This window comes from Cyclopterus lumpus, chromosome 10 (genome assembly GCF_009769545.1).
Source record: "Cyclopterus lumpus isolate fCycLum1 chromosome 10, fCycLum1.pri, whole genome shotgun sequence".
In the NCBI taxonomy this organism is placed as follows: domain Eukaryota; kingdom Metazoa; phylum Chordata; class Actinopteri; order Perciformes; family Cyclopteridae; genus Cyclopterus; species Cyclopterus lumpus.
The window spans coordinates 21,450,554-21,471,022 of NC_046975.1; the positions used below are offsets into that span (position 1 = coordinate 21,450,554).

Below are 20,469 nucleotides of genomic sequence, written 5' to 3' on the forward strand. Positions count from 1 at the left end.
TGTATTTTTTTAAAGATTTTGATGAACTAAAGATAATTATTCTTTAGAATAAGGAAGTCCCGCCTCTTGTCTAATCGCAGTATTCTCTTTGTCCTTTTCAACAGGAAAGTGACAGTTTGTGGTGGGACGCCTTCGCCACAGAGTTTTTTGAGGAGGACGCCACTCTCACACTTTCCTTCTGCCTCGAAGATGGACCAAAGAGATACAGTAAGTGCAACGTCGTTCGATTCTCTTATCTTTTTTTTTTTTACACGAAGAAAAAAGTCCATCAGTTGGGGTAAAATCCCGTATTCTGACAGATGCGTTCTCTTTTCTGTCGCACCGTCCACTAATTTGTCGTGTCATGTTTCGGGGGCTCCCATTTGCTTAAACCAGCAGTTGACCACCTGGTAATATGCCCACGTCTGTCAGATTTCGGTTGCCGGTGTCCCAATAAGACTCAAGTCAGAGATTTTAGTGGCTGAGAACGTAGCCGTGTTGAATTTCAAAATCAAAAATCCCTTCGTTCTCAGAATGTTCAGCCATTCCTCGGTCAGGATCTTTGTGGTGAAATCGGGGCATTTTTAAAAAAGAAATGTATTTGGTATTTCCACTTTGCTTCGTCTTGCTTTGTCTACTTCCACTTAAGTTATTGATATCCTACATTTCCACAAAATAGCTTTTAACACCTCCTAATAAAAAGAATGTGTGAGCCTGAAAAGAAAAAAATGAGTCAAACATTTCTGCATGGAGTGTCCTCTCGGTGAGGAAATTGGTATCTCTCCCTCCTCTTAACAATAGTTTTTCTCTCCGTATGTGATTGCCGAACATCACACACGCAACTACCGGTAACCTCTTTCTGACAATTTCATCACAGGCCTCTATTGTGGCCTCTGCTTTAACAAAAAAAGAAATAGAGATGTAAATGTCTTGAAAAAAAAAGGCTAATTATTGAGTATACTGTATATCCGCACTGTAACGCTTCACAAAACATCTGCTGTTGTGCGAGAATCATAACGTCTGTGCTTTTAAGAAGTGTGAAGCTACATTGGCACTTTTTATTTTTATTTTTTTTTTAAACCGAGATGAGGGCGGCACAACCTGACGCCGTATCCGTATTGTTTAAATGTTTTAACCTTCAATAGAGTTGGTTCTTCAAGAGTTCCAGATGTAAAAAAAAAAAAAAAAAAAAAACGCAGATCATTTCCTGCATAGCAAGTGTGAAAGAATTGGCAGTTTGATCAGAACAAAAGATAAATGTTGTAGACATAAAGAAAAAAAAGAAGTCAACTACGACTCAAACATCCAATCGTAGACTTTAGAATTCAGTTTGTGTGTGTCTGACCTCAAGATAAAGATTTGTACTTCATAGAAATGCGATTAAAAAGGATGTTTGCAGTTTAAATAAGTTGAGTTTTGAACTCTGGGGTCATTTTCGGTAAATGTGGCGTTTTTTGCAAGAACAAAGAATTTGCCGCGGCTCTGATTTTGCAGACTCTCCATAGCAATGCTGTCTGAGACTCTTTGGTAATGTAGCAAAATAGAGACAGTAATACCAAAAATATGGTTTTCTTAGAAACAAAAATGTAATTAAAGCTGACACAAACCCATAGCATCTTCACGGTATCTGGCATGCTTTATACCTTGTTAAAGGACATTAAGGAAATCATTAAAAAGAAAATGTACAAATGGGAGTCGCCGAGAGTTAGATGAAGAATATGCAATTAAAACCACTCTCATGGCCGTGAATTGAGTCCAAAGCTGGAGCCACGAGGCAATTGGCATAGCTGAGTCCACGGATTGGGAGCCAGGTGAAGCAGCTAGCCTGGCCGTGTGCAACAGACTCGGCGGGGAATAGTATTATACTTTATTATAGATACTTTATATTAGATTCTAGTGGTGGCTGCGGGAGTATTGTTTCCGACTTGTGTGATCCAATAACTCCAGAGCGTCGTTGTAAAGTCCAAAACTCACAACGTGTTTTTATCTTAACGAATTATTATTATATAAGAAAGTTAATTTAATAAAAACTCCTTTAATCAACTTAAATTGAGGATTTGAAAAAAAAAATTCTCATACATTACGACGGCTGATATTCCGAAGCTTCGTTAAATAAACAGAGACATTTGATACAGCCTGCGTAGGAGGATTTTTTTTCTTCTTCCCCGAGCCCGGCAGCTGTTTTCAGTCTATTTCTATTTTCAAGTCAGTTTTAACTTCCCAGAACCTCTGTGTGAAGCCACCGCCGGTTGCCTGGCAACCTCCCTGTGATGACAAGTTTCCAGGAAGTTTCTGTTGTTGTTTACCAAGAAATAGTTACAGCCAATAACTCAACAACGTCTTGTTTTCTGCTTGTGTTCCGATTCAACAAATACAATACAACGTGCTAATTGGTGTGCTTTCGAGGCTAGCCCCCTGTTTCCAGCCTTTGTGCTAAGCTAAGCTAAGCGAGCTGCCTTTTGGAGCAGCCACAGTACGTGGTCTTCAGCGGCTGTTATTGAGTTTGAGATATTGTCCCCTTCATCTCATCTGCATAGGTTCGTGTTTTGATACCTGAAACATATTGAATATCACACAGACATAGATAAGGACGTGGTGCTCTGAAATGAGCAGGTGTGTGTGTGTGTGTGTGTGTGTGTGTGTGATTCAGCTCCGTCATGGAGGAGGCTGAGAGAGAGAGAGAGAGAGAGAGAGAGAGAGAGAGAGAGAGAGAGGGGAGGGGGTGGAGGATTGTTGTGAGCCGGTCCCCCGGTTTGCTTTTCAAAGGTAAAAATAAAAAATCCCCACCGGTGTCGAGACGGTAACCCTGTTCCCCCGGGAACGGGGAGGCTTAACGCCATGGCGATGATGACTCACCGTCAGTCCAGAGCCTTTTTCTCCATTCAGATTCAGGTGCGCTGAAGTTACACGCACACACACACACACACACGCACACATGCACACGGACACCAACGCGTCCTCCAGGAAAGATCCACCGGCCTCAAGCAGTTTGTACCCGGCTGCAGAGGCGACTCAAAAAGGACAACTAAGAACAACCCTCTGATAGTATGATGTATATATTACGCTAATCACATTGTCATATCGCTTATTACTAATTTAACACAAGTTGGGTCTCGCACTTGACTTTTTAATTTGCCAGACGTGTCACAATGCCGGTTCAGCCTGTTTGCATAGAAGAACAAAAGCTGATCAAGAAGAGTAAAACTAGGATTTTTTAATCCACACGATATATATATTTCATATCAAATGATGATTAAAAAACCCTTTTGTTGTTGAGAAAAACCAAAGGACAGAGAGAGAGAGAGAAAGTGCATTTTAGTTCAATGTCAACACACTTTGCTATTTACCGAAAAGAAAATGTAAAAAAAGTAAATAGGACTGCAACCAATGAGATTCCCCCAATTATTAGCGAAACACTCCCATCACTTCTTCCCAAATCCCAAGCTGACGTCGCGCTATTGTTTTGTTAATATACTTTATATATGAACATGTTTGTGACGAAATGCCCACAGAAGAATAACGTATGCAAATGTAAAATGTACAAATTATGTGGCTCGGGCATCTCTAGTATTTTAATACGTCGTTTTTTCTTCTTTCACGTGGAACTGTTACCTTTTTTCTCCCCGAGGCTTCTCTCCCCTTTCTACCTTTCTTTCCCATTACACAGAATCGTTCTTCCGTCCCGTGTATTATCGCCGGAGCTTTGTACTCCTGCATCCTTTGTTTTATTTTACTTTTTGGAAAGTCTGGAAATTCAAGCTCATTGTTAGTCACTCTGAACAAGAGCATCCGCTAAAAGCATGCAAAATGTAAATGTGACCAACGGTGGCCTCACTCGGAAATAATCGCTGCTTGCCACCCTATGAAAGTGCCTATCTACATATATATATATATATATATATATATATATATATATATATATATATATACATCCATATATATGTAGGTATCACCACGCAGGTCAGAACAACACTGACCAGTGGAGGTGTGAGGGTGTGGAGAGGACAGTTAGTTACCTGTTAGAGGAGGTTGTGCCATGTTTTCATGAAGTATAACAGCGCGTTTAAAAACCTGATGAAGTAAAACGATTTGGACTTAATTAAGTGCTTCAAACGACGTCCAATGCATTGTTTTTTTTTTTATGTGCTTCACCCCAAAGACCCCCAACGTAGGAATAGTAATCCCACATTATTCATTATGCATCAACATTAATCCATAATTAGTTTATTTTTCGGTGCAGCTGAAGGAGGAGATCGATCGATACATGTTGCCTATTTATTTATTTAGAGGCCTACTTATGAGCCAATACATTTTTGTTATGGACTACGGACGTACATTATTTTGATTTGATTATTGCACATTTCAACAGAATGTCTAATGTTATCCTTAGGCATCATAGCAAAGTAAAGGACAATACAAGGACCATTAGTTCATTTCTTTATAGGCCTACTTATACAAGCACATTTATTTGTTATGGGCCGTCGCTGTAAACTATTTAATTTGATTATTGCCCATTTCAACAAAATGTCTATTTCTATCCTCATCGCTCCTAAGACATAATGGCAAAGTTATATAGAATATAAGGCGACTTCGGGTCAGTGGTTAGCAGGTCCGTCAGGAGGTCGGCGGTTCAATCCCTGCCCTAGTCGATGTGTCCTTGAGCAAGACGCTTAACTCTGAATTGTTCCCTGTAGCTGTTCTACGGTGTATGAATGTAACATGATTGTAAGTCGCTTTGGATAAAAGTGTCAGCTAAATGAAATATAATGTATAAATCGTGTAGCATCCCCCCACCCACCACACACACACACACACACACACACACACGGCACGTCAAAATAAAACTTGTCTTGCCGGAGCAGCTGTATATGAGACTGAGATCTCACTGACTGTCTGAGGGAAGTGTGAGAAGCTTCTGACGCTCGTAAAGAGGAAGTTCTCCTTTGACTCTCCTTCTGTCTCTCGCTCTTCCTGTGTGTGTGTGTGCACGTGTGTGTGTGTGTGTGTGTGCGCGTGCATTATGTGTGAGACGGATTGGATATATAGATGGATAGGGTTTTAGTTATGTTCTTCCAATATCCTCGAATATTTCCAGTCGAAGCCCCCAGACGGCCCTTTATATATTAATATTACGGAGATTATTTTAAGCTCTACAGTACAACACGTTTGTCGGGATATTTCTCAACTAAAAACACAATATTTCTATCTTTTTAAAGATCAACATGCTAAGAAAAAGAAAAAGGGCAATGTGTGTTTTGATAGACAGCTACAGCATTTTTTGTTGTTGTCTATATTGGATTTTCCATTAAAACAATCACTTTGAGTGTAATGTACGGAGGTATAAATATAATTCCAATCCTTGTGGAAACTGAATTATATATATTTTTTTGGAGTCATACAGTAGCTTATGCGATAATTACAAGGAAGTAATCATTTCACTCCAGTCAGAGGTGCTCTAATTTCACACCGCTCAGCGGAGGAAAAGTAAGAAAAGCCAATTTGCCTAATCTGTTTTTAGCGTTGCGCGGACCCGCGTGATGTGTGTGTGTGTGTGTGTGTGTGTAACTCTGTCCAGCTACGGTTCATTGTGGCCTCGAGGAATAAATAGATCATATTGGAGAAGAAAAAAAAGTCTGCGTGTTAATTGCGCTGGACGATCCCTTTATGCATCTACGTCCTCCACGACGGTGGCTGATAAACAGAAAAGAACATCGGTTTTGATGGAAAAAAATCGACCAATCGTCAAACACCCCCCCCCCCCCCCCCCAAAAAAAAAAAACGACGAAATAAGTTACGCTCTGGGGGACAAACTTTAATGAGCGTTTTCCTGACACTTTTATCCAGACAGAAAAACTTAACACAACTTAAACGCATCATAAACACTGCGGAGACCATCTGGCTGTGGAATCACACCAGCTGCGGACGCCAAAAATCGGGGGCTAGGGGCGTGTGTGTGTGTGTGTTCCAAAAGCCCTTTTCTCAGACAACTCCCACCTCTAAACTGCCTTTATGTTGACCTCCCGTAAAGCTCAGTGTTACAGCCCCCACGCCGACTCCGCTGGTAATAAAGTTTCTGAAGTCCAGCATTGAATCTGACTCATAGAGACGTAGAGAGAGAGAGAGAGAGAGAGAGCACCTTCTCCACGTCCCGCCGATGAATTGGGGAAAAAATGAAAAATCATAACTATGTGCTACCTTTTTTAATTTCAAGCACACGTGGTATTTTTCCTTTTGGCTGGTTTATCGTAGCCGTGCATGTTTTTTTCCCCCCCCCCCCCCCGACTAGAGACTTCCAATGACAGTTTGGCGAACTGTCAGATATTCGAGCAAAACTTCACCATCTCGCCTGTTGTGTCTAATTGTAATCTACGTGTATCGGTAACAATAACCGAGTCAGAGGACGACATAAGCAGCTTATCCGGGACAGATTACATATTTTGAAGAGCGCTAAATGTGAGCAATGAGAATATTTGGTGTAGTCTCCGGCATGCCATAATGTTTTTATAGCGTCTTTGGAAATAAAAAAAAAAACGTATTAAAGCCTACGACGTTATATTGCTTTGATAAAAGTGAACGCTTTTAATGTGTGTGCGGCGAGTTTCATGTTTTTTGGAAGGAGAGTGTTTTGATGTATTTTTGTGTAAACCCCCCAAAAATACGAGTGTAAAAACAATTCTCCATCTGTGCAGGCCAATTATTGTTTTGCCCACAACGAATATTCAGCAACTCGTATCTAATTGTAGCCCCGGCCTTAACATTCGCCCCAGTGTACTTTCTCCGGCTCTGCAATCTATGAAGCATCTGATGAAAGCTGCACTCCATGATGCAATCAAAGAGCAAGGCTCGTTCTTTAGGAGCTGGTTCAAACGAGAGAGGGAAGAAACTCTGTTTAGTGGGCTGATTGAGGGAAATGCTGCACACGTGATTCACAACACATTTACAACTCATCCAGTTATTGTTGCGTTGCGGTCGATAACGTCGTCTTTAAGGGCGTAACGCGGCCTCGGGTCGTGAGGTCATCTTAACAAAAGGACTCGGTTTGGTTTCATGCACACACACACTCATGAATCAATGCTTTATATCTTTTTTTTCTTACGCAGGTTGTTGCATAAACCGACAAAAACGTGAAAACGTTTAAGTTTTTAACAACTTTGGTCTGATTGCATGCGGAAATATTTCTTCTTTATAGATTTTTATTTAGTTTCATTAGAACATTTTGAGTCTTTTGAAGCGTTTGCTGTTGTGTTCATCGAGAGACAAAGTGTGCGATTACATATCAGTTATTTTACAGTACATGTGCTTGTAAAATGCACCAAAAAAAAAAGGGGCCAAAATGCTGCGTGAAGCCGCCGGGTTTCATAAAAAAGTCTTTGTGGTTGCATCAGTGCAAAATGACATCATTCACTAATTTGGACCACATGTTAATGAAGGCATTATTAATTGGATTAGGTGCCCGGTTCTTAAATAGGATACGGCACCATATTCCAACACGTCGGCTCGTTCCTAAAGGCGTCACAACGTTATTGATGTCCAGCGCGTCCTTTGAATATTATTTTTATAATGATGTCCGTCCGAGTCGGGACCTTCGACACCATCTTAATGTGTGCATTAAACCCAGGGTTCTCTTGCCCCTGAGCGTTAACGAAAGGATGGTTTACGGACTGAAAAGAACCTGAACGGAGGTCTGAGATGGAAGGATAAGTCCGGCGCTGTGATCCGACCCCCCGACCGTTGAATAAAAGATTGACAGCGGACGACTGGGAAGGGCCTCGTTTGAGGGCGGCTGTGTTATTGAATTGGGTGGTGGAATGAAGGAGAAGGAGAGGTGGAGTCCCAAATGAAGGTGTGGAGTTGGTGCAGTGTCGGGCCTGCCTGCGTGTCTGCGCGCGCACGTGCGTGTGTGTGTGCGCGTGCGCGTGTGTGTATCTATGCCTTCGTATCAGTATCTTATTGTGAGCACGCTCGCTCCATCCAATGTTCGTGTGCAAGCGAATGTGTCGGTTCTGAGAGTTAAAGGGGGGGTGGGGGAAGGAGGGGTGGGGGGGGGGGGGGGGGGGGGGTGGTGCTTCTGTGGTGGGGGTTGTTTTGAAAAGAGGAAGGGGGGGTGGAGGGGGGGGGGGGGGTGCGAGGCTGCTTTACAGAGAGATGGATAGGATGGATTGAAGGTGTAGAAGCGGTGATTGGCAGGCGGGATGATGCGGCCCTGGCTCAGCTGCAGCGCCGAAGATGTCGGCTGCCGCTGATTGACAGTCGGGCCGAGCCTGGGAACCGCATGCTGGATCGGCCGCGAAGAGAGAGAGAGAGAGAGAGAGAGAGAGAGACTGGGAGAGAGAGAGAGAGAGACGGGAGAAATTATAGATTTCAACCCCACAAAAAAAATATGTAGTCATAACATTTTGCTTTCTGGTCGACACTGCCATCTATTGTAAACCACACTTGCGGTGTGTGTGTGTGTGTGTGTGTGTTTTCACTGTATTCCTGACGGTTGCCGACGTGCTAGTCGAGCCTCTCTGTGTTTGACCGTTGTTGCTCAAAAGGGAGAACGATGAGGAGAGGGTGAGAAAGACGACTGAGTGACAGCGAACAATGAGTCATAAGGAAAGCTATTAAATGTATGTGAGAAGGAGAAATAAAGTAAGAGGTCTGCATAACAAACATCTACTTGTATCCTTCACTATAGCTTCAGTTTTGTTTTTTCATTATCGATTATTTCTTCTTTTATTTAAATATATATATGTATAAAAGCTATGAAACCCATCACAACTTCTCGAAGCCAAAATGTATGACAAATAGTTTATGTCTACAAAAATTGCAAAACCCAACGATATTCTATATGTTACCAAAAAAAAAGATTCCTGAAATTAAAGGGGATAGAATCAATTTTCTATGAGTAGGTTTTTGCCATTTTTATTAAAATTTAAATGATCAACACTTCAACGACTGATTTGTTGGTCGTCATTTAATTATCAGCGGTTATTGTAAAATATAATAAGAGGAGAAAGCCTTGGGTACTAAAACTTTAATAAGCTCCAAAAAAAAAATGTAATTTAGTGTGATTCTATTCAAAATGTTAATGATGATGATTTCTTTATTGTGTCATGCATACAGATATGCCCAGTCTGGATGGATTTACAGGACACCACCGAGTGAATATAAATCCAGATCCAGAATGCAGCACACATTTAAAAATGTTCACAATAATATTCACATAACTCACATAATCAGATTTTAAGTGAGCTGATGATGCAAGAACCTAAAGAGTGACTTCCATCTCCTTCTGTTAAGTTCCGCGCACACGGTACCCATCAGGCACTCCAGAAAAAAAAAATGGCGCCGTCTAAGACGAAGTTTCAGAACAACATTTTTTAAAATTATTCTAAACAGTTTGTTGGCGTTACACGATGTGGGTGAAAATCCAACTACGTATTGCGCAATTCGCCTTTAAAATTTGAGAGCGAGGCGAGTAAGAACGGGGTCGTTTTTTTTTTTTTTTTTTTTCAAAGGCGTGCCAAGTTTTCCTGAAAATAACGATGCCGGAGTGCAACAACAAGACCCGACAGCATCTCACTTTGCGTGGCAGCTAAGATGGCCTGCCGGCAAACCCCCTCCTCGGGGCCCCCCTTGGGGGCCCCCCTCGAAACATGAACACTGAGGCAAGTCAGCTATTCTCAAAACTGACTACCTACGTGTCTCGTGTTGGAGAAAACGTGCACTCTTTACCGGGAGAACGGGATTGTCCGTATCGTGATTCATTTACCGAAGATTAAACATAACCTTTATAAAAGTCTTTATTAGAATCCAAAGTTAGTCTTCTAATACAGTTTGTCGCCTTTAATCCATATTCTTTGAGCACTGGACAGGTCTATAGTCCTTTTGAGGCGTTTGACCTCCTACTTAACGTCTTTGTCGCTGTTCGTCAATTATTATAAGGGGCTAAAATTCAATTGGTGTAAGTACATTTCTGACCCTCTTGTACCGATAAGACCAATACAACTACAGCCATCTCTCTCATTTTCATTGATCTTTGCTTCCAAATGGTTTAAATATCCTCCACCCAGCACATTGGTGTTGGGTCCAGTAAGTCGTTCCAAATCCCATCGCGGGAACTTTGCCTAAATTGGCCATTAAAATTTCCCATTTAGTATAATTAAATAATCATTAAGGGGAAGCAATTCATCGCTGGTTATGTTTTTTGTTTTTTATACACTTTCTGACCATTAATACATTGAGTATACATTTTTTTTCCTTCTATTTCTGTCTATTTTTTTACCCAGCGTTAAGCCCGTTAGCAATAAGCCTCCCCTACATTTCTCTGTGTGTGGTCTGTGCAACCAATCAGATCGGGGCACCGTCGTGCACCCGGTCTGAGTTAAGAGTTGAGCAAAATAGTAAAATAGTAGTAACGGGGATGCTTATTTTATCACAAGCCTTTCTCTTATTCCTTGTCGTTGTTGTTTTTCCTTCCAAATAACAAGGAAAAAACTACGAGAAATGCCACGACGACCGTATAGAATAGTCTCGCTCATATATTTGAAGTGCGTTCATCGAAAAATGTTAACGATAATGAATATTTTAAATGAGTCACTCCGACTCTCTCCGTGCTAAGTGGAAAACCATAATTTTTTTTTTAACCATTCGCCGCAACCGAAAAAAAGAAAACGACGTAATTAAAAGTATTAGAAATCGCCATCGAAAAGGGAGGAAAGCGAGAGACAGAGGAGGGGAACGAGACAGGAGTGAAAACTTTCTGCCCTTATTATCCTCTTGTCTAAATCCACCTCTCGCAGTCACACCGATCAATAACAGAAGCTAAAATTGACGGGTGGAATCCAGTTTTTTTATATATATATATATATATATATATATATATATATATATATATATATATATCTGTTATTTTCGTGGCCATCTTTTAATGTGTGAATCTGTGGGTGTGAGCGCGGTGTGCATTTTTATCCGAGAGTCTGATGGAAATATACAGCGGCAGGCGGCAGCGCGAGTGCCTTTGTTGCACCGCCTGACCGGAGAAGAAAGAGATCGGCCTTTTCTTTAAGGACACGGCGAGGTTCTTCAAACAATATCCCGTGTCTAAAATAATTGACGCCTTCCGAAAAAGCAAAGCACATTAGGAGGTACCTGCGATTCATTTTTTTGGGCAAAACAAAGCTTCATAAATATTACCACTTTCACGTGTGCCGTCACTCAGAACAGACGTTCGTTTCAACGTGTGCGCGGAAGCGCTGGAAGTAAGAAGAATAGTCACATTTTGGAGGAAAAAAACCCGTATATTAAGTTTCTCAAGTTCTACATTTATCTGAAAGGGGGGACTCGAACCCCGACCTAGTTTCCGAGAGCTCCTTTTCCTTATTGGGATTACGTGCGTGACATAATTTACCATAACAAAAAAAAAGTGTTCTGGACTCTCTTACAATACATGACTAATGGCTCCAAACTTTTCTTCACAGCAAGTTCAGAATTTAAAGCAAATTAGCTTCTCGATTACCAAAAGAGTAATAAAGCGTGGTCGCTTGGACGAAAGAAATCTGGAAATACTGCATTTATTTTACACGGTCGTCATCAAGGCCTGTGCTCATATGTCACGGTTGTGTGAACCGGATATTCAAATATATATTTATATATAGTCTGCTGTGTTTCCTGCCTGTTTCTTGCATGGTTCAAATGTAGAATTCATAAAGTGTGTTAAACAGGAAGTGCATTATTAAGTGTTTCTGTCGTTTTTTTAGGACATTTTTATATTTATTTGTGTTTTATTTGTTATTTGTTCCAAATCTATATAAAAAAGAAAGAAAAAGAAAGTGCTAACTCGCCCGATACTGGATTTTTTTTAGGTCAATACAGATATCGATAATTGAGTGTTTAAGATCAGAAACAGATAAATAAATATATAACATACACAGACATTGTTGATATGGATACCTTAGATATGTTGTATTGTTTTCATCAAGACCTGAAGGGAATGCGCTACTTCTTTGACCGACTACACGAACATCGATCCTCTTATCCGATCGTGGTGTGAGCGGTCAGTCGCTTCGGTTTCCAGGTGTCCTGGATCAGGGCAGGGAACCGTTGCCTGTAGCTAACAGGAAGTAGGGGAACGGCTATCGGAGCGCACCAGCTGGTCCGTGAGGATGGGCAGGTTCCTCTGGCTTCCTGTCCCCCCCCCCCCCCCCCTCCGGAGCAACACAAAACCAGCTTCCCTTTCCAGTTTGAGAAACAACCCTCTCGTCCTCCTTCCTCACCTCTTCTCGCCCTCGTTCTGCTCGTCTCCTTTTTAAAAAAATCTTTCTCGCCCTCCGTTCTTGACTCCTTTTCTCCCCCCCAAGTCATGCTTCCTTTTCCTATATCCCCATGAATCCTTCTCTCCTTGCTTCTTCTGCCACATTGACCTCCCTCATCTCTTTACTCTCCTCTCCTTGTTTCCTTTATCACGTTCCTCCATGTATTGGTTGTATATGTAGTGTGTGTGTGTGTGTGTGTGTGTGTGTGTGTTGCTTTAGATGATGAATGCAGTCAGTAGGATGTTTTTTAGAAGACGGGAATTTTTGTTGACGGACGGGAAAAAATGCCACAAATGTATTGTTTGTACATAAAATAAGACATACAACTTGAGAGAAATAATCCAAATAATATGTGCGATGTAATATACGCTAATAAATACTGCAGCGCCTCCAGAATTTGGAATAAGCGTCGTAATCGTCGTAAAGCGACATTTTGCAACGCGTGAAATTACACGAAGGGCACCCTGGGAAAGTCGTCCCACGAGGTCTCTTAAACCATTTGTTTGGCTCAAGAGTGGAATTTGTGAATGTTTTTGCTACAAGTCGTGATGACAAACAGTTCATGGAAAAATGAAAATTGTGTGAAGTGCAACACAAGCTTTTAACAACGTTACAGAAAGGTCAACAAGATGAGCTCAGAGAGGGAGGGAGAGAGAGAGAGAGAGAGGTTTTTATTAATAATGAATAGCATTTTCATCCGAGTAGAAGAAGAACTCCTTCTGGAAAACATGCAGTGTATGCATACCGCACACACACACAAACACACACACACGTGCACACATATGCATACACACAAAGTGAAAGCGAGAATAATCTCACAAACACAGTGAGGCAGTGAAAGAGCTTGTGAGCTTGTGAGCATGTGTCTGCAAACACACACACACACACACACACACTCACACACACCATCACAGAGAGAGGGCACACCTGGTCTCAAATACAAATAAGAAAAAAAGTGTTTGGCATATGTAGAAAAACACACGTACACACACACACAAACACACACACACAGTTATTGGCACATGGAGAAATCCATATTTATATATTATACAGTGGTGGAGAACCATCAGGCTCCATAGTCTATGAAAGGGCCTGCGCCGCTTTACTTAAGGTATTAAATGTTTATGTGGCGCTTTTTTCATCCCTCAATAACCCTTCTTTCCACACACACACACACACACACACACACAAAAGCTCACAACAGCTTCCCAAATCTGTCACAACGATGTGAAAAATGACAACAAATGCCCCAAAAATGCCAATACATTACCTTGAAAACACCGATTACGAACAACTACAGTCTGTCCTGGCTCGCCAGGTGGATGGAGCTGTTGTTCACCGACGTCAGGGTCGGGGGTTTGATCCCCCGGCGCCTCCTGTGACCACGTGGAAGTGTCCTCCGGGCGAGACGCCGAACACCAAATCGCTCCAGACGACGATGAATGTGCGAATGATTTGTTTGTTTTTTTTTCCTCCAGAAGAAGTCAGCCATGTTGCCACGTGGTGGGTATACCACGCGTATATCTTTTAGACTGTGGCGGCGCGTTGAATTGAGTCACACTCAGACTGACTATGGCGTGTGTGTGTGTGCGTGTGTGTGTGATCCAGGGTTTTTTGTTGTTGTGTGTTGATGCTCCACCATGTGTGCGATGAGAGTTTCGGTGTTTCACTCTTCGGCCCGGTATTTGCGGCGTGTGATGGTGGTCGATGGTGCCGGTGGTGTCTTTGTCTCCTCCTCCTCTGCGTGTTGTGTCCTCCCTGCGGAGCTGCGCCCTGGGGGGGGTTGGCGAGGCTGGGGGTAGGGGGAGGGGAGGGGGCCCTGTTGAATTATGGATGGAGGTGAAGAGGGGATGAGGGCTGGCCTCGAGGGGACGTACCCCCACCTCCCTCCATCCCCAACACTTCAGACCCCCCCCCCCCCCCCCCTCCCCCATCCTCTCCTCTGCTTCCCCTCTCTGCCCAAACAGTCACCATCCACGCGTGGCGCGAGGTTTGATGAGGGTGACCGGAGATGTGTGTGTCTCTCTCTCTCTCTCTCTCTCTCTCTTTCTGCTCTGCTGTTCTCTGCCGTTACACTCTGGTCCTTATCGCTCCCCCCCCCCCCCCCCCCCCCCCCCCCACCCCCTCCCATATTTCTGCTGGGGAAAGTCAAAACGATAGAGGTCCGTTCAGCCGAAACTGGTCTGCAGATGTTGAGAAAACGAGACAAAGACGTACAGCGTCTTGATTCCACTTCCTGTGTGGATCGCCAGCAGTGTTCGAACGTGCTTCTCTTGGCAAAAGAAATCGGGGAAAATGTACTGTGAGGATCGATAAACAGATATTCAGCAGATTTTATTTGCATTTGTTGTTGTTATTTTTGTTACTTTTCTTCATTTGAGTCATTTTTGGGTATGTTATACCTTTTTATTTGAAAGCGATGGTGAAGAGAGAGCCATGTGAACTGTTGGGTAGCGAGAGAGAGCGAGAGAGAGAGAGAGAGAGAGAGAGAGTAGCAAACAGTCCAGTCAGAAGGAAGAACCGGGGACTCGCCGCTTCGGGGGCGTTTCGTGCCCACGTGGCACCGCCACCACGCCAACCAGCGAGCGCCGACGTGAGCCTCGCACTTTGCACCCAAGCCCCGCCTCCTCTCGTTAGCTCTTTGAAGACCGGGGATGAGATCTGTCCGGCCGCATACCAACATCTGCATGACGAGCATTGAAGCGGCCCGCATGCGAGTCTCATTGCGGAGTTAGCTGCTGTTTTCTTTTGAGGATCTTTTGAATCACACGTCACATGTAACGCTGCCATGTTGAGGTCTCTCATCAGCACTTATTTTATTGACTCATGCGCGCTTGAATTGTCCGATGTCCACAATTAAATATGATTTGGATTACCGTGTGAAGGGACTCAAAAGCACAATAAACCACAACCGCGTTTCTTTCCTAACCTTTAACCGTGGCGTTGACAAAAAATAATAAATAGGCGAATACAAGAATACTTGGAGCTCATTGCCAGGACGCGTTTGGCTCGTCCAACGATAAACCACGGCCGCGTTTCTTTCCTAACCTAGAATAATGAATAAATAGGCGAATACAAGTCAATTCAACTAATCTGCATACTTTTCCGAATAAGAGTATGCCATCACTGTGAACGAACAGGCGACTCTCGAACCCGGATGATCGTCTCTAGAATATCAGATTTCATCCGGATTTTAGGAGTAATTTAAAGAGCCTTGAGCTTAATTGTGCCTCTGCATCGATAAACACCATATTGGAGAAGAAAATGACGTTTTGTACTCATGTGAACGTGACTACTGTATGGCTGAGAAGCATAAGAAATGAAAATGAGCTTAATTGTGCCTCTGCATCGATAAACACCATATTGGAGAAGAAAATGACATGTTGTACTCATGTGAACGTGACTACTGTATGGCTGAGAAGCATAAGAAATGAAAATGCCACAGTATTGTCATGTCTCCCTCATTAGGACACTTTCTTTTTTTTCCCCCGGTCGAGCTTCCATCCACCGGGTGTGTCACGCCTTTTTAGTTTATATGTTTATCATCTTGAAAATTGAGTGATAACAACGACATAAAAGTATATACGCACAACAGATTCTCTCTTTTTTTCTCTTTTTATAAACTACAGCGAGGCCTTTTTGAGTGACCGTAACTTTGATAGCAGGGGACCTCTAAAACTCAGCGCGGCGGTATTAAAGTGGGCCGCTCCTCTCGTTTTTTGCCACCCGGCGGCCTCGTCGCGTTTTTTACAGACGTGACGTGTAACCACGCCAACGGCCATTTGCTTCCGAATGGAGCGGCGTCTTTTTTTCTTTTTTTTTTTTTAATGATGTGCGATTTTAATGAAATCTATCATTGTTTTTTCGTTGCAGAGGGACAGTGGGCGAAGTGTTTACCTCACAAAATGGAATACAGCAGCCCCCCAAAATACAGAGCGAGAGAGAGAGAGAGCAAGAGAGAGAGAGAGAGAGAGATTGAATTAAAGTTTTATGACTGATGAATATTTCATGGTCTGGGCAGTGATTCCCACATTCTGGTGTGTGTGTGTGTGTGTGCGTGTTTGTACGAGTGTGCGCATGCCTGTGTGTGTGTGGTGTGTGTGTGTGTGTGTTTGTACGAGTGTGCGCATGCCTGTGTGTGTGTGTGTGTGTGTGTGTGTGTGTGTGTGTGTGCGCCCCGCTATGTGTGAGTGTGTCTCTGGAATACATGCCGGGTGTTTTTTTTTTAACCCTTTCCCCGCCGCTTTTTTGGTGACGCCGCTGTGCAGTCGGGGGGGGGGGGGGGGGGGGGGGGGGGTGACAACCGGCTTTGGTATCTGATATCGTTAAAAAATAAATAAAAGGTGCAGACTTGGTACCAATTCAAAATATACGTGCATTCAAAGAGTTTGTTTGTCGTAGAAGGCAACGTTCTTCACACTGTTCACGAAGAGATCTGGTTTTTAGAGGCGACTAAAAGATTAAAAGATGGGGGTCAACATCCATTTAATTTAATTTAATATTAAAACTGCAACTTTGGGTGATATTTCGTCCTGATTTGGCTGCAGCAGGTTTTATTCTCCATGCTAACGCTAGACGCTCTATAGACACCGGCCTCGATGCGTAGTTACAAAGTCAACTTGCTTTAGTTAAACGTAACGACGCAACACTTGATGGACGCATGAGCAGGCAATGAAGAAAAAGGCTGCAACGATCAGTTGATTAATTGATTAATCGATTAGCGAATTGACAGAAAATGAATCTGCAACTAATACCGTGTCTTTTCTTTGAGGAAAAGAACGATAAAATCCTTTGTTTCCAGCGACTGTGTGAATATTTTCCAGTTTATTTAATCTTTTATTACAGTCAGCAAATGACTTTGTGGGTTTGGACTTTCATTGGGACAATACACACACACACACACACACACACAAAGATGTCACCTCGAGCTATGGAATTAGACATTTCTGATATTTTGTGAGCCAAATTAATTGAGATAGTAGTCAATAATAATGAAAACGAATGATGGTAATGAAATAATAATAATCAGGCCGTGTCGTTCTGTGATTATATCGCCTCGGGGCGGCGTGTTTTAAATTATTTCCCTTCGCTTCGTGACGAAGAGCATTGGTTCCTAACCTTTTTTGGCTGGTAACCGCCAAAACAGAGCTATAAAGCATGTTTATTTCAGACCATGTGGATATTACTCGTCTATGAACATATCCAGTGAAGTAAAAAAGACTAAGAAGTATATATGTGCTCCCTTTCCTGGTCCGACCACCAGGTTCAGGGTTCTACTGACGATTCTAGGCGTTCCTGAGTTCGTTGGTAGAGGATTTGCAATGGAGATGTCTGTGTGTGACAAGAAGAGGATTACTGACCCTTTGACCCTTTGACCCTTTTGCACGTGAGCATCGTGATAAAAGCAGAGTTCATAGAAGCTGAACCTATCCGTTAAAAGTCGACGAGCCTGTTCGGCGGAGGCTTGACAGACAGGTAACTTAAGGCGACTTAATCAATTCGCCGACGATCTAACACCCCGCCCCCGTCGACCCGGTAACGGTGGCTCGCGGTGGGTATTTAGATAGAGATATGAGTCGATGAAGACAGACGTTTGTTTGCTGTGTCACGGAGCCCCCCCCCCCCCCCCCCTCGAAACATCGATTAGGCCCACGGATCAATAAGTTTTGGATTTCACGCGTACCATACACCGAGGCGGTGATAATCGGTTTTAATAGTATTTATTTGTTTATCTTAGCTTATTGATTACAGCACACGGCGTTGGTTCGTACACTCGTACGATCAATATTACCTTATCTGAGTCGGTTGATCTCGGCTTCTTTTACTTCTTCTTTTTTTCAGGTCCCGTAATCTGTTTGCTCGACTCTCACCTTTCTGCATGTATACGCTACACGAGGTTAGAGACACCACTCAGTAACGGGAAAGTCAGAGATTATCCTCCAGAGAGAGAGGGAGAGAGAGAGAGAGAGAGAGAGAGAGAGCAAATCCCTGCTCAGTCATTTGAACCACTTGAGAATGGAATTACTTGGAGAGAGAGAGAGAGAGAAAGAGAGAGAGCTGAAAAAGCCTTAAAATGTAGAAAAGATGGAGAGCAGGAGTGTTACGAATCAAGATATCCCCCCCCCCCCCCCCCCCCCCCCCCCCATGGGAAAACATATGCTTCCAACAAACACATTAGCTTCCGCCGGTGATCCCAAAATGTGTGTCTGCATTTGCTCTTCATTTGGCACGACGCGATGCGACGTGACATAACGCACACGTCATAATAATGTCAACAAAAACCCCACCACAACAAGGGGGGGTTATTATGAAAACATTGCCTCCAGCATGACACAGGAGCTATTGTTTCATACGTGGAGTCAGGCGGACGAAGAGGTAATGAATGGCAATAAAGTAAAACACAGTTGTGAGCACATAAAACGGTGTTTTTATAGGAGAAGGTACCATTTGTGACACTTGAAATTGTCTCTGCATTATTGTGTTCATTAAATATATCTCCTAAAGATTCACGAGACATATCAATACGCATCGTGTATATATACTGGAATCGTATCCACATTAGCCACTAGAATTAAAAAGAAAAGGGGGAAATCATTACAGTAACACTAATCTAGAGCATTAGCGTTGGAAGCTGAGCCTCTCACCCTGTACATGTTGGTAGAAAGGGGTTGCAACTGAACCTCAAAGGGAATCGAACCCCTCACCTATTGACCTGCACCAAGAAAAAACAGCCAATGATACATAATTTGCTCTCCCCTCTTTCTCATTTCCATCTTTTTTTTTTTTTCCTCTCTCTCTTCTGCACTGCGGAGAGCTGCGTTTGCTGCATAATTCGCCCACTGAGTATCTCCCGACTTTTCTTTGCCTGTCTCTTTTTTTTTATTTGTCTGTACTCTCCAACCGGCGTGCAGGATTTTTAAAAAATATATATATAAATCATCATCCACCAGCTGGACAGGTTGGACGAACAGCGCTGACAAGTCGTGAGTGGCCCCGGCTTTGACTCGTCTCGTTCTAAATTGAGATAATGCTATTTAGAATTTTTTTTTCATTGCAAAAAAAAATGATTGATGGTTCAAAATTAGACACAAATGATATTACTCTTCAAAAGGATAGAAATGTCTTTTAATCTGTGGCTGACAAAATAATCAAGCCCTCAATGCGGTGGGTTGTCTTGTATATGCTTTGCAGATGTTGGATGATGGACGTCGCCCTCGGTCGTCTTTACTGTCGCTAGTTTATTGTTATATGAAACTAGAAAGCCAAAAGAATCCATTGGTACCAGCGGCGCTGGTGTCGTGCCAGTTTATCGTGAAGGAGGCTAAATAATGCACATTTTCCCTTGACCTCTCACCTCCAGATGTCAATGAAAATGGGTTCTGTGGTACCCACAAATCTTGCCTTTACAGACATGCCCTTTATACTAATCCTATGCAATGTGGTGCAATAATCACTGTCTGGCTTTTAGGTGTATTGACAATACGGGATTTTCATAGTTTTCTTGGTTAAAAATGCAATTCTTGCAGAAATCTTAAAAAAAACCAACTTTGATCCTTAATCCCAGCATGGGATTGCACTCTGTTTCTTATTCAGTCACACTTGAGTGAATTTTCTAGGTTTTTTTTCGTGCTCAATGACTGTCAAGAAACGTACGAGCGTGAATCCATAAATCAAGTTATCGATAAATCCCCAATAACCAGAGTTCTCTGCGGCCGTTCCTCGAGGTCGCGGCGGCTCAATGTGGTATTCTGGAGTCATTTGTGAACAATTTGTTGAGCGCAGCGCCAAATCTGTGTCATAAATCATCAACCCAGAAACTGCTGAAACAACTGCGTGAGCGATAAGCGAGCGTGGGGATGAGCATCATATACCTTTTTACACTTTCAACCATTTATTTTCATTAAATACATTTTTTATTTTTATTTTGGGGGGGGGGGGGGGGGGGGGGGGGTTGTTTCTGATTTACGACGAGCACAACGTGACACGCGGAGCTCGAGCTGCATCTTGATCTAATCCTCCGGTTCGGCATGCGTTCAGGTGCGCAGTTGCCGGCCGTCTATGTGGCGTCCAGTCGACCCCCCCCCCCCCTCGGCCTTTAAAGGGGGGGGGAGGTTTTAAGTAATGAATTCCCTTTTCCTGTTGCTGTTATTACTATTTAAACCGGCTTCTCACCCCTCAACTTCATGAAAAA

General features: G+C 42.9%; 1 protein-coding gene across 8 annotated transcripts in view; it reads left to right on the forward strand.

Moving 5' to 3' along the window:
• Positions 1–20,469, forward strand: part of ldb2a (LIM domain binding 2a) — an 81,246-nt gene that overhangs the window by 20,005 nt on the left and 40,772 nt on the right. For all 8 annotated transcript variants that reach the window (XM_034543301.1, XM_034543303.1, XM_034543304.1 and 5 more), the window contains exon 2: positions 105–207. In XM_034543301.1, the coding sequence (XP_034399192.1) occupies positions 105–207 (103 nt within the window). The remainder of the gene's footprint in view (positions 1–104; positions 208–20,469) is intronic.